This window comes from Hetaerina americana, unplaced genomic scaffold (assembly GCF_022747635.1).
Source record: "Hetaerina americana unplaced genomic scaffold, ioHetAmer1.1.p SCAF_41, whole genome shotgun sequence".
Classification (NCBI taxonomy): domain Eukaryota; kingdom Metazoa; phylum Arthropoda; class Insecta; order Odonata; family Calopterygidae; genus Hetaerina; species Hetaerina americana.
In genome coordinates this window covers 1,677,905-1,692,500 of record NW_027286997.1, presented here as the reverse complement: position 1 = coordinate 1,692,500, position 14,596 = coordinate 1,677,905, and the positions used below count along the sequence as shown (strand labels likewise).

At 40.3% G+C, this 14,596-nt stretch overlaps 1 protein-coding gene across 1 annotated transcript in view; it reads left to right on the top strand.

Annotated features, from left to right (window-relative positions):
* Positions 1-14,596, top strand: part of LOC139692778 (sodium- and chloride-dependent GABA transporter 1-like) — an 82,578-nt gene that overhangs the window by 57,305 nt on the left and 10,677 nt on the right. Inside the window, exons 6-8 of the mRNA XM_071591058.1 lie at positions 2,600-2,732; positions 8,512-8,750; positions 9,204-9,420. Of these exons, the coding sequence (XP_071447159.1) occupies positions 2,600-2,732; positions 8,512-8,750; positions 9,204-9,420 (589 nt within the window). The remainder of the gene's footprint in view (positions 1-2,599; positions 2,733-8,511; positions 8,751-9,203; positions 9,421-14,596) is intronic.

Below are 14,596 nucleotides of genomic sequence, written 5' to 3'. Positions count from 1 at the left end.
AACATTGTTAACAACTTATTCTTTTGCAATGAAACTCATTATTGCATTTTTCATTGATTTTTATGCCAAAAACTTTTTTAACTGAACGAGTGTTTCACTTCATGAGAGAGATTGCGGAACAAATTATGCTCGATGTATGAGGTTCCACTGTATGTGTGTGTAATGTTTGTACAAGGGTTATCCCAAAAGTAAGTTTACCTATTTTTTCAGAAATTAGAGATTATTTTCTGTAATGTACATATCATTTTATATGTACAATGTTCCACTATATATTTTATGTATTCTTATTTCAATTGATTAATTTTAATAGGTGCTCGGGTGGTTTTTTCTTTTCCCATGTCATACCAGCTCGCAGGCAGGTCGTTGAGGAAGTGTTGCAACTCAGCAGTGACACCTCTTCATCATGACGGAAGTGCCCTCCAGCCAAATTGTGTTTGAACACGCAATAAACGCTACAGTCGCAGTGAGACAGTTAATGAATTCAGATGGGTGACCAGATCAGAGGATACTGAGCAAGGGCGCAAGCCTTCTGCAAGACAACACTCACCTCAGCGTTGCCCATCAAACTGCTGGTGCTCTCATCTCGCAGTTCAGATGTAACATCATCATCACCAACACCACCACCCATCCACCAAATAGTCCCGACTCGCCACCCAATGGATGACACCACTTGCCCACTCGACGGAAAGACGATTTGGCCGGAGGGCACTTCAGTCATGGTGAAGAGTTGTGGTTGCCCAGATGCTTCCTCACATTTCCTCAATGACATTGTCGTGAACTGGTGTGACACGAGAATACAGAAAACTACCCAAGCATCATCTATGAAAATTCATCAATTGAAATAAGAATTATATACAAAATGGAAACATTTTAGAGTTTTACTGAGTGTGAATCAGGGAAAATAAACTTTTCTTTCTATTTCCACAAAAATGGGAGACCGTAGTTTGTGGAAGCCAATGGGAAAGCACCACATTATTCTCCCTGGAATACGCAGCCTTGCCTTGCATTTAAATGTAATAGAATGGAAAGATGTGGGCCGCAGTGAGCCATTCCTGGGATTGAAATATTGACGATGATGCAATCTTGAGGGAGAGTCCCACGGATGTGAATAATCATAATGTAAACAGAGAAGCGAGGATAGTGCTGCTGAACAAAAGCGCAGAGACACACGCACAGAGACACACGCACCCACACGTTTCAAATTTTCGGTGGCCAAACTGCCTTCTTCAAGAAGGAGAGAGTTTCATTTGTGTTTTTCTTCGCTCGTGCTATCTCGCTTCTTTGTTTACATTATTCACACACATTCATGTGTGTGTTTGCATGCATTCATGCCCTATCAAGCCCTTATATACCTAATTAATTGTGCTGTCACCTTTGATGATGGGATATTGTGAATAATTTTAAAATTAACTGTAGTGAGTGGTTGACATCAAAGTATCTAAAATATTAAAACTCTTAAATAAGTAAATTTTTGCTTTTAAAGCTTTGAAAAGATTTCTAAAATTCCAATGATAGATTTTATTTATGTGCAATAATTCTTTCAAGATAAAATACTTCTTATCACTAACTGCAGAGTTTTTTGCATGGAAGCTGAATGAAATGTGTTATTTGTAAAAGCAATCATATTCTTTAAATACTTGTGGTTATTTTACTCAGTAATTGGTGCATTGTGGAAAATTCACATCTAAAATAAAAATGCCCTTGCTTGTGATTCAAGCACTTCAAAGGGACAAAGTTTTTGTAACAGCAATCAAAGATCACTAATCTCATAGGAACTGAAACAACCGTTCAATACTTAATAAGATATTTAAAGTGAATACTTCTGAATTTTAATGTCTGTAAATATATAGAAATTATCTCCTACCGAATGCCATCAAGACACTCATTTCAAAAACCAGGCTCTCCCAGAAAACTTGAAAGTTCACCAGGGATCACCATTCTGCAAGAGAGGCACTCTCACCCGTGCAGTTTTCTCTGTCAGCATGAAATTTACATAAATTAAAAATCAACATAATAAACATTTCTCCCTCCCTGCTTTAGACTCTACCTAAAAGCCATACATACTCCTGTAGTGAGTCGCATCTTTCATTCATCAGCCACTCCTTCAAATTCCACAGAGATGCAATATTCTATCATTATTACATGGAATATAACTGAATACTTATTTTGCACAGCTAAAATTTTTTATCCATCATCACGGAGATGTAGAATCTGTTTAATAAAATATGAACTTTGGTTAGGTTCATATTTGTATAAGCAATATGCCATAATTTTCAGTGATATACAAAAGTATTTATAATAGAGCACTACTGCCAATGATATTTATACTTGCTTATGAGTTGTAATGTATATTATTACATGCAAAGACAGGCAATTATACCTAAAAAATTGATAAATTGGATACACTTTCCACCAAGGTAAAGCAGATACTTGAAGACTCTATGCTTAGAGTCATTTCAAAATAGGCTTCTTGTCAGTACCCAAGAAAACCCAAATGAGTTAATAAACAGAGTAAAAATCAAAACTGGTCCCTCTACGGGTAAATGTACCCTTGGACTTCATTCTCTAATGTTTACTGATACTGTTTTCTGCTTTGCAGTAAGCGAGTTTTGCAAATCTCGGGTGGCATCGAGGAGATTGGAGGGATGCAGTGGGAGCTGCTGGGTTGCCTCCTCCTCGGGTGGGGACTGGTGTACCTCATCATCAGGCGAGGACTCCACCAAAGCGGCAAGGTGAGGTGTGCACACACACACACACACACACACACCCCCCCTTCACCACACCTCCTTGCATGTGTAACACTCTAGCAGTGGAATGTGGCAGGGGGTGTTTGGATATTTTCCATGATTAGAGATGAGGAGGAGGCAGTGCCAATCCAGAATGCTACACATTTGTTTATCAAGGTCATAATTGTTGAATTTTAAGTGATAGAGCGAATTGTTGCACCAATCTACTCGTCAAATGACTTTTATGCACATAGTCAGGTCTTGCATAATTATATATACCTTGATGCCATGAGTAAAATTCCCTGATTAAACGGTGACAAATGGCTGATAGAGAAAAGAACACGTGCCAAAAGAATGCGAAGTAGACAGAAAGGCAAACAAATGATGATGTAGGTGATGAGACATGATGGAGAGGAGAGGGGAACCAAAGAAAATTCATGCAGACTTTCTGAACTCTCTGGGGGACTCTGCTCTTCAATATTCAACTGTTGCCGAGGGGGCAAACTAGTTTAAGTTTGATCGGGACAGCTTAGATGATGATCAGCATTGTTGTCAGTCAAAATGCACCACTGCTCCAGAAATAATTGCAAAAGTGCATTAAATGATCTTGGAGGATCGTCGACTTAAAGTACGAGAAATCACTGAAACTAGAGGGATGTCATCTGATCAGGCATATCACATTTCGACCGTGAAATAGAATATGATGAAATTACCTGCTTGATGCCACGACTCTTGAAGCAGGATCACAAATGCATCAGAATGGAATTTCCCAAACAATGCTCGACTTGTTTCAAGAGCAACCAACAAGAGTTTCTTGTTGATTGCTCTTGCAACTGCATTAGTGTACAGGGAAACTACATTGAAAATAAAAAAGCTTTACTGAGGTAAGATATTAATTTTATTCCATTCGGAGAACTTCTCAGATCACCCTCGTAAGAAGGAATATCAGCAGGCTGTAGAGAAAATCATAGATGAGGGAAAGCAGTTGGGAACTGCAGTGGAAAAATGTGAGCATATCAAAGAGTGGATATCGAAAGACGCAAAAGAAACCATAGGAAATGTTAATGGGAAAAGTAAACCATGGATCACAGATGAGATGATTAGAAAAATAGATGAGAGAAGGAAATGGAAGAATTTAAACATAGAGTTGGAGTAAAAGTTTTTATAGACTAATTCATAGCATTTATGAGGCAAGAATTTGGCCTGAATATTTCATCAGATCACGCGCTATGCCATTGCAGTAATGAGGTCACTGATAGAGATGAGCATAGAATACAACCACAATGTATATCTCTGTTTTGTAGATTCCCAAAAAGATTTTCATTGAGTAAATTGAGCTGAGTCAATGAATGTATCGATGAAAACATGAGTAGATTGGAAGGATAGGAGACTTATCCGCAACCTGTACTTGTTCTATTACAAAAATTTCCGGAACTTTTTGAATGGCACACCTCCGGTCGGTTATTTTTTAGCTTGGGAGGTATTTTGTCCACAGAAACTTCCTGAATAACCACCTTTGACCACTTTGTTGATATCTTGTTTTGGTTTATGTGAAGGTTTTTTTGTGGATTGCGGCAAAATATTGGATCCACGGGAATGAGCTCTTTGAAGGAACAGCACTGTTCCATGAAATTCTACGTGAAACTCTGCAAATCCTTCTCAGAAATATTTAAATTGTTTACCAGGACTTAGGGTAAGGATGTTATGAATTGCACCATGTGTTATAAGTGGTGTACCTGATTGAAAAACGAGCAGCAATCAGAAAAAGATGACAAACGTTCCGAAAGATCATCGACGTTGAGTGATCACCCCCACATCGAGAAAGTGAACAGTCTCGTGAGTGCAAATCGACGTTTGACCGTCGGGGAACTTGCAGAAGAGAGTGGCATCCTGATTGATTTGCAACGCAGAATTCTGACTGAGAAATTGCGGATGCCTCGAGTCGCCGCCAAACTAATGCCTCGCCTGAAGACAGCAGACCAGAAGCAACATCGAGTTCAAGTCTGTCAGGGACTGTTCGATTGATCTGCTGATCTTCCTGTCCAGGATCACTACAGGCAATGAGTGTCATGGGGTCATGGATACCACATCAAAACGAAAGTGCAATCTTCACAATGGATTGGTGAAACATTCCCCCACCACAAAATAGCTCAACAAGTTCGCTCGAACGTCAAGGTGATGTCGACTGTTTTAATTCGATGCAAAGGGGGTTGTGCATCACGAATACCTACCTACCTATTAAGGCCAGACAGTCAGCACGTCGTGCTACCTAAGAGAGAAGAATCAGGCAAAATCGGCACGACCTTTGGAGGAGTGGCGAGTGGTTTTTTCACCACAACAACGCGCTGGCTCATTTACCTCTCAGAACTCTTCGAGTTTTTAGCTTATAGCAAGTCTGCTGTGCTTCCCCACCCACCCCACTCACCACATCTGGTCCCATCCATGTGACTTCATTTTTTAATATCCTTGAAGATGCTTCATTGTTTAAAAACAATTCTTGAATATGGAATGATTTCATTTTAGGACCCCGGTGGCGGCGGGGTAACGTCCTCGTCTGCCATTCCGAGGGTTGCGGGTTCGATTCCCGCCTGGGTGAGTTTCCCTCCATCTAGGGCTTGGGTGTTTGTAAATGTGACCCTTGTTATCGTTGTTAAAAAATTTCGATGTAAAGGCCAAAATGTGCTGTTTTCGGACTTATACTGAATAAATAAATAAATAAATAAAATAAATAGGAAATATGAATTTTTTTCATCATGAGGTTTACATTTATCTACATCTCATTCTTTTCAAGATGAGCACCTGAAACCGCCAGAGTATTCTCTCGTTATAATCTCATTTTCTTTTTAACTTTAATAAATCCATAGATTCAAAAAAGTCCAAAGTGATAAATGTTATGGTGCATTCAATTTCCTCTCTAATGGCAGCTACAGGAAATCTATTATGTCAGAGATGAAGGCCAAGTTGGATTTTTTAAGGCATATTTTGGAATGTAAGAACACATTTTCATGTCCAGTATAAACCATATTATTTAGCACTTATGCAAGGAGGGTTAATTTCATCCATTTGACTGACTGATTAAAATGACTGAAATTGACTTGTTTGAGCATCAAGTCCGCTTAAAATATTTATGAAATGGTAATTTCATAGTCTTACAATAAGGATACTGAAATGTTTTGGGCGCAGGAGTGGCTAGAGGTGGTTCAGCCTGGTTTTTGGATGGAATCCTTGATGCCAATTTGGTAATAGGGGAAACCTCAAGTTGGACTCTTTAAGTTTTGGGGGTTGGTGAGGGGGAGTGGAAGGGAAAGAGAGGAATGGAAGGAGTTTCTCTTGCTGCAGAGTATTTCTCTCCCCTCTGCCCTTGTGGCAACCTATCGAAGGTGATTGGTTGTAAGGAATGGAAGGAACTGGTAGAGGAATAGATCTAAGAAAAGAAAAAGGACGTATGTGAGGGACTGTTCACCAGGAGGAAGGGGGCTGAACTTTACCAACTCCAGAAGTAAGGTCAAAAGAGCAAAGAGTCGCGACTCTTTTGGCCCTCCCCAGCTGCATCATCAGTCCTGAAGTGTCACATGTGTTTTTGACTCCTTGGCTTAAACTGGCAACTTCATGCGCCCCCCCTTAAGGAAAACTTGCGGAGGTTTCAAATCCAGAAATCCAGTCGGCAAGGAATGTGGGCATCGGCAGTTGATCCAATGGCTTGAATGCCTTCACTAAAGATGTTCCCTAGTGATCCGGTGAGAATGTCCTGGAGATCGCGTGTGCTGCAGATACATTAGTGCACTTGTTCATGTTGGAATTTATTCTGAAAGCAGCAGCAAATGATGTAGAAGACGGACACTTCTACGAGTATGTCCTTCCAGTCAGCTGGCCGTCCAAATGCTCAATTGCCAATGATGCCACGCCACGCATTTATTGAAAAATATCATTGGAATCAAGACTCTATAATTTGACAATGATAGTACATGTCCATATGACTGTGTTTCCAGTATTATTCACCCATCATGAATAAGCATTGCTTCACCAGCAAACAAAATTTGGTAACAAGGTTAAAATTTGCTACTAACCAATTAAAACGAATTGAATCTTGCTCTGTGATCTCTTTCATGAAGATGCTGCGCAGGTTGAGAGTGGTAGGGATGAAAACTTTGCCACCCGCAGATTTCTCCATATTCACATGCACGGGCCCCTTAAGCCCGTAGATGACCCCTGAATCCCTATGTTAAATCACCCGTGAAACACCTCTCTAGAAAGAACCGACCAGAGCATTTCATTCCAAATGATCCATCCTCTAACAGCCACTCTGCATGCATACTTGCAAACATTTTAGCCAGGAATCTTATGGCTGGGGAGTCACCCTATGTTGACATTTCCTAACATTGACTGATGCTTTTCCATCAAAAAAGCTATAAGTGAAATGTACGTCCTCATATTCTTTAGTTGTGGACAAAAATGGCACTATTTACGTAGGAAAAACACGAGATACTATCTAGTATGTGCTCAAGTCAGTAGATGAATCTCACAATGCCAATATTTTCCTTCAAAGCAAAGAGTTAAAGAAGTCTAATTAGCCAAGGGACAGTTTATTGCAAATGAGAAGAACCAAAACACACATTGCATCACGCAGGATTCTGTTTGTGGCAAACAAGCCACAAGTATCAATTCAGCAAAGTGCTTGCTTCACAGCCTCAACAAATGCCAACGTTTCAATGAAAACGTTGAGATTTTTGTGGGATCAGGTGGAGGGAGAGTGAGTGTGATTTAGACTGGAGTGTTTAAGACACTGGTGTGAAGAGGATGGGAGAAATGAAGGAGTGGGCAGAGAGCAAAGCAAACAATGTATCATGTGGCCAAGGGTATGTAGCTCTGGGCATTAGAAGAGGCAGAAGGGGAAGTTTGGGAGGACAGCTAATGGAATGTTGAGGGAGAAGCACGTAAGGGGGAGGGAAAGGATTTCAGGTGGCATCACGGTGAGCACAAGGGATGAGGATCACAATGCATTTCAAATAGAAGGCTGGCGTGAGGTTTTCCCTGGAGCCACCCAAATCTGCCGGCAATAAGTGAACTCCCAAAGCTTGGCAGAGTTAACAAGTTCATCTTCCATGTTAAGCTGAAAAATTGATATCAAACAAAATGCCTTTTTCACCTAGTTAAAATTAGATGCCAGCTTTAAAAAGAGATGTTTGTCCATTGGCTAAATTTAACAGTGTCACTGGTTTTATTCCTGGAGTTGGGAGTCACAAAAATTCATAGTTTAAGGGATAGGATGTATCAAAGCTCCCCCTGATGACCCCAGGGAAACAGTTAAAGGACTAACATACTGGCTTCCCACCCAGAGGGCACGGGTTCAAATCCCAGCAGTGTTGAATATTTTCCAATGGTATCTAGATCCCTACTTGAGGTGCTTTGTGGAGGGCACTTTGAGTGAGTACGCCGTCCGTCGGATGGGACGCTAAGCTGTGGACCCCTTGGCGCCTTTCGTAAAGAGAAGGCTAATGCCGACGCCGGGTTTCTCTTCATCCTTTCCTGTCCATCCCCTATGGTGCAAATGACCTCGGCTGTCGGTCGCCTCCCCTCAAAACTCCTACCACCACTTAAAGGATTGGGTAGATGTCTGACAAATTCCATAGAATGTAACAACCACAATTTTGTCACATGGGCAACAAATTGTCTTTTTATGATGCCCGCAAAGACTTAATCACATTGTGTACAATCGTTCTCCATTTCTTCAATGATAATTAAAACAACCGCAGCTAGAGATAAAATATCTTTCTTTACCTTCCAGATTGTTTGGTTCACTGCACTATTTCCGTATGCTGTTCTCATGGTCCTATTGGTGCGATCTGTGACCCTGAGCGGGGCATCTGATGGCCTACTTTATTACATCACTCCACGTTGGGAGGAACTCCTTGGGTCGGGGCCATGGATTGATGGAGCCACGCAGATATTTTTTGCATACAGCATAGGGACAGGTGCTCTGCCTGCACTTGGTTCCTATAACAAGTTCCACCACAACTGCTATAAGTAAGGCTGAGTGGTAGAAATTGCCTCACATAATTTTCCTCTTCTCCTCAACGACCCTCTCTTATCCATAACTCTTGCTGCTGATTTGCTTCAAGGCAAGAAGCTATATGTAAGTTTTACTGTTTTATAGCCACTTCAAAAGTTTTCTGGGTCAACAAAGATTACTCATATGCAAGTATAGACTGTCACAAATATTCGGCATACAGCTGAGGTAGTTCTGTGAGGCCAATTTAGTTCTTTAAAGTGAACTCCTCGAGTCCTTCATGCGTCTAAATGAGAAGCTATGCCCTAACAAAATCAATTACTATTTCATTTCATCAATAATAACTGCTGGTGTGTCTACAATCCGCAAAGAGTTTGATTAATTTAGTTGACATCAAACTAGTATGATTATGTAGATTTGCAATATTCTGTTCTCATACTGTTCTGACCTAAATGTTTTCAATCACCCAGGGATGCCATCATCACGTGCATAGTGAACACAATGACTTGCCTTCTGGCTGGCATTGTCACCTTCTCCATCCTTGGTCACATAGCACTGGAGCAGGACACTCATGTCTCACAAGTTGTCAAGTCTGGACCAGGGCTTGTTTTCCTCACTTATCCCGAGGTGGTGCTGAAGCTATTTGGTTCAGTAGCTTGGTCAGCAATTTTCTTCAGTATGCTCGTGGTAAGTATAGAGCTGTGGTGCCTATGCCACCTGCCCAACTCTCTGAGAGCACTTCACGCGCTTGGAAATCTAGTCTTGCACTCATAACCAAAGCTTATATGCCAGTACACACAGAATTCAGATTGAGCCTTATTGTATTAAACGCTTATTACATACAAAGAGAAAGAGCTATTCTTTATGAATAAAAATTGAGAATATCCTCAATGTCTTCGGATGTATAACCGCCTTGCTACGACCCTTTTAGACGGACTACTTTGTTCGCTGGATAAGCTTCTCCCCACACTACCTCCATTGCATAATTCCATTGGCATTTCACGCGTGGGCTATGATATTGGAAATCTACAGTTGTTTTTTATAGGTTCAGCTTGCTTCAAGAAATTTAAACTCAGAAATTTAACCATAATTGAAGAATTATGTTGAACCACACAAGATCAGTATTTCCTCCACAAAATGTAAGAAAGAAATGAAAGAACACACCATGAAACTCAACATGTAAGGCCAGAAATGCTGATCAGTTACACATCTTCCTCCCTCTGCTAATGCACCCTCCACAGCATTAGACCCCCCATGAAATCGAGTGCCAGTGAGGTTGAATGTTCACAACCATGGTAATCAGATCACGAGAATGTCTTCGGTTGATGCTGAGTGTTAAAAAGATAAAAATTAAGAGAAAATCTTTATTCATCTACGTTAAAGGACACACATTTTAGAAAGTTAAGATTTTGGCATTCTTCAGTTAGGGAAGGCCAAATGCATAAACTTTCTAAACGTTATACACTTATGTATTTCTATTGTGCAGTCAAATGTTAAATATGTATTCATATGTATATATATAAATATTCATGCACAAGGGTATGGTTATAAGAAAAAAACATACGAACTCATATAAAAGACAAACTTTGGAGTGGTGGGGAGAGCAGAATCAAGCAGATCAAAAGCAAAAAACTTTTCCTGACCAAATTTTGAACCACAGGTCTTCTACTTGCCAGGCTCTTAATCAATTAAGCTATCAAGGAAATGTACATTACCGTGAATTATAATCTTTTATATGTGCTCCTATCCCTTTTCCTTAGATATCCATGTGTATGAAAAAGAAGAACACTCACACGTTATTTCTTGATATTGCGACGGAAACAATCCGTCTTCATCTGAAGATATAGAAGTAATCACACACACATACACATATATATACATACATACATATATATATATATATATATATATATATATATATATATATACTATATATATACACATATATATGAATATATATATCCCTCCCCGGACTACAACCTTGACGTGGTGGAATGGCTTGTCCGTCCCGATGACTCCTAGAGCTGTGCAGGCGGAAGTAATAATAATTGCTCCTGGTAGGGTCACCCATGCCAGATAGGTCGAAGGTTAGGAGCCAGACGAAAGGTAGTTCACGTAGCGTCTGTTTCTCAGTGAAGCAGCTGCAATGGCGTCTGACCCCAGTGGGGCGGCCAGTAAGTGATGGTGTCACGTTAAAAACACTATTGAGGAAGGCAACGGGAAACCACCTGAATTATTATTCCCAAGAAAAATATGATGGACAATAGAGATATTTTGAGTCCCGGCAACTACGAGGCTCGGCCCAATCGGCCGTGTGTCGTGCCCGGCAGCGGGGGAGGCAAGGCTTCTGCGGTCATCATCACACAAAACCCTTGGAAGAGAAAACTAGCAGTAGCAGGAGGACAGAAGACGCAGGAGAAGAAGACCAAATTAGTTAGAATAGGAATGTGGAATGTTCGGACAATGATGAGGACAGGGAAATTGGAGAATGTTAAGCGAGAGATGGAACGGGGAAAAATTGATATTTCAGGTCTTTGCGTGGTGAGATGGAAGGATAGCGGGGATTACTGTAGTGATAATTATAGAATAATATAATAAAATATAATATAATATAATATAATAATATACAGCGGCGGGGACGAGAGCCAACAAGGGGTTGCCATAGTATTACATGAAGACGTAGAAAGAAGTGTAGTCAACATAGAGCAGGTAATGGATAGAATACTACTAGTAGAGATAAAAGCAGAACCGACGAACTTGGTTATTATTCAGGTATACATGCCACCGAGCAACCATAAGGAAGAAGAAGTCGATAGGATATACGATCAGTTAGAGTGCATAATCGCGTGTGTTCCTGCAGGGAAACATTTGATAGTGATGGGGGATTGGAATGCGACGATAGGCGAAGGAAGAGATGGTGACGAGGTCGGGGACTACGGTTTAGGCACGAGGAATGACCACGGGGAGAAAGCAGTTGAGTTCTGCAGGAGACAGGGGTTAGTCATCACCAACACTTGGTTTAGACACCACAAAAGACGCAGGTATACATGGAAAATGCCAGGTGACTCAGGAAGATAACAGCTAGATTATATCCTGGTTAGACACAGGTTTAGGAACAGTGTGATAAATTTGCACAGCTTCCCGGGAGCGGATGCGGACTCAGACCACAATTTAGTTGTTATGAAATGTAGCGTCGTTTCAAAAAGATAAGGTAGGGGCGGCGCGTCAGAAAATGGAATGTAGAAGCATTGAATGGTTTGAAAAGGAAGGAATACAAACAGGCGGTAGAGGAAATCATGGAGGATGGTAAAGAGCTAAGTACTACCGAAGAAAAATGGGAAAGGATCAAGAAAGGGTTGTCTAATGCCGCAAAAGGCACTATTGGAACCGTTAACGCTAAATGGACTAGGAAACTATGGATCACGGATGAGATGATTACAAAGATGGACGAGCTGCGAAAATGGAAGAATGTAAATACAGAATTGGGCAAAATGAAGTACAAAAAATTAAACAATAAATTGAGGCAGGCAACAAATAAAGCAAAAGAAGCATGGTGGAAGATGCAGTGCGAGGATATGGAAAGTATGCAGAGGAAGGGTGAAATCAGTGCGCTGTACAGCAAAGTTAAATCGTTATCAGGAAGTAAGAAAGGAAGATCTATGCTAACAGTTAGAGATAATGCAACAATTTCAGAATGTAAAAATCATTCGCCTTGACTGGGATTCAAACCTAGATCCCTCAATATCTGATCGAGTGCTTTAGCCACTTAAGCTACCGAGGCGTCCTCCTAAACTCTGAAATTTTGGGGCTTTTAAAGGAACAAGATGTGGTGGGTAAGGTAATAGTTGACACAGGAAAGATCCAAGAGAGATGGAAGGAATAAGGATAGAAGAACTGTATAGTAAAGAGCTTAGACCAACAAAGTTAGACATTGAAAAGGAACATGACGTAGAAGAAGATAGCTTAGGTCCAGGCATACTCCCCGAGGATATATAAAGGGCATTAAGGAAGATGACACTAAATAAGGCCGTGGCGGTTGATAACATTCCCGCGGAATTATCATGTGAGGACTACAGGACAATAAGGTTGATATCCCACGCAGCTAAAGTTGTTCTCAGGATGATAGACAAAAGGAGAGAGAGTAGGGCAAATGATTACTTAGGGGATGATCAGTTTGGGTTTAGGAAGGGGAGAGATATGTGTGATGCCATTGCAGTAATGAGATTATTAATCGAGAGGAATATAGAACACAACCAGGAGGTATTTGCCAGTTTCGTAGATTTTGAAAAAGCTTTTGATAGAGTGAATTGGGAAAAACTAATGAGTATTCTGCAGATAATAGGAATAGATTGGAGGGAAAGGAGGCTAATCCGCAACCTGTACATGCCTCAGACTGCTCAGGTGCGAGTGGGGAACGGGGAGTCCGGTTGGGCAGTGTTAGGAAGAGGTTTAAGACAGGGTTGCCCATTATCACTGTTGCTGTTCAACCTGTATGCAGAGGAAATGATTAAAGAGGCATGGGAAGAACTGGAGGTAGGAATGAAAGTGGGCGGGGAATTCATAAAATCAGTTAGGTTCGCTGATGACCAAGCTTTAGTTTGTCAGTCAGCCAAGGGGCTGCAAGCATTGCTGAGTGAATTGCAAATTCAGTGCGACAGGTATGGGATGAGAATCAATATTAATAAAACAAAGGTTATGCGATTTTCTAGAAAGGAAAAGGACAAGCTTAACATTAAAATAGGAGGGCAAAAATTAGAGCAGGTAGAACAGTTTACGTATCTCGGTAGTGTCTTGGACCAACACGGTCAAAGTAGTAGGGACGTAAGGAGAAGAATTGCGCTAGGCAAAGAGGCTTTCACAAGGAGGAGGGAGTTGATGACGGGGACGTTGAGTAAGGATGTTAAGAAAAGACTCGTAAAAACTTTGATATGGAGCGTAGCTATCTACGGCGCGGAAACGTGGTCATTGAAGAAGGAGGATAGACGTAGACTGGAGGCTTTTGAAATGTGGGTGTGGAGAGGAATGGAGAAGGTGAAATGGACAGAGAAGAAAACAAACGAGGAAGTACTTGGTATGGTGGGCGAAGAGAGGGGTTTTTTGGGAGCAATCCTATGGAGGCAAGAAAAGTGGCTGAAGGGGGTGTTGACCGGCAGTGGGATGTTGAAGACTGAGATATAGGGGAGAATGTTGGGCAAAAGAGGAAAGGGAAGGAACAGGATAGGGATGTTGGACGGGATGAAGGGAGGAAGAAAGTACTCAGAGATGAAGAGGGACCTGATATAGAGTAGGATGATGGATTTTGTGTTTTGTTAGGAATAATAAAATGTTTGTTCGGTAGTTGTGTCCATCCAAAAACCTACCTTAACCGGTAGATTACCTTAAAAATATATATTTGTATGTATATATATATATATATATATATATATATATATATATATATATATATATATATATATATATATATATATATATAATATATATATATATATATATTGTATCTCTTCTAAAATTGTTAAATTTATATCTGACGTGTCCTATGTTTGTGTATATATGAATATGCAACAAATTTCCTGACAAATAAATGTATTGTTATTATTATTTGTGTTTTGCTAGGAGTCACAAAATATTTATTTAGTAGCGGTGTCCATCCGAAACCCTACCTTAACTGGTAGATTACCTAATAATAATAATAAATAATAATAACCATATATATATACATACATACAAATATATATATGTGGGTATATATATATATAATATATGTATATATATATTTTTTTAAGCATCACCTTTATGGTGTTCACCAATAGTTAATGCTCATACAATTGATTTTCTCCATAAAAGTCCATTCCACGATATGAAA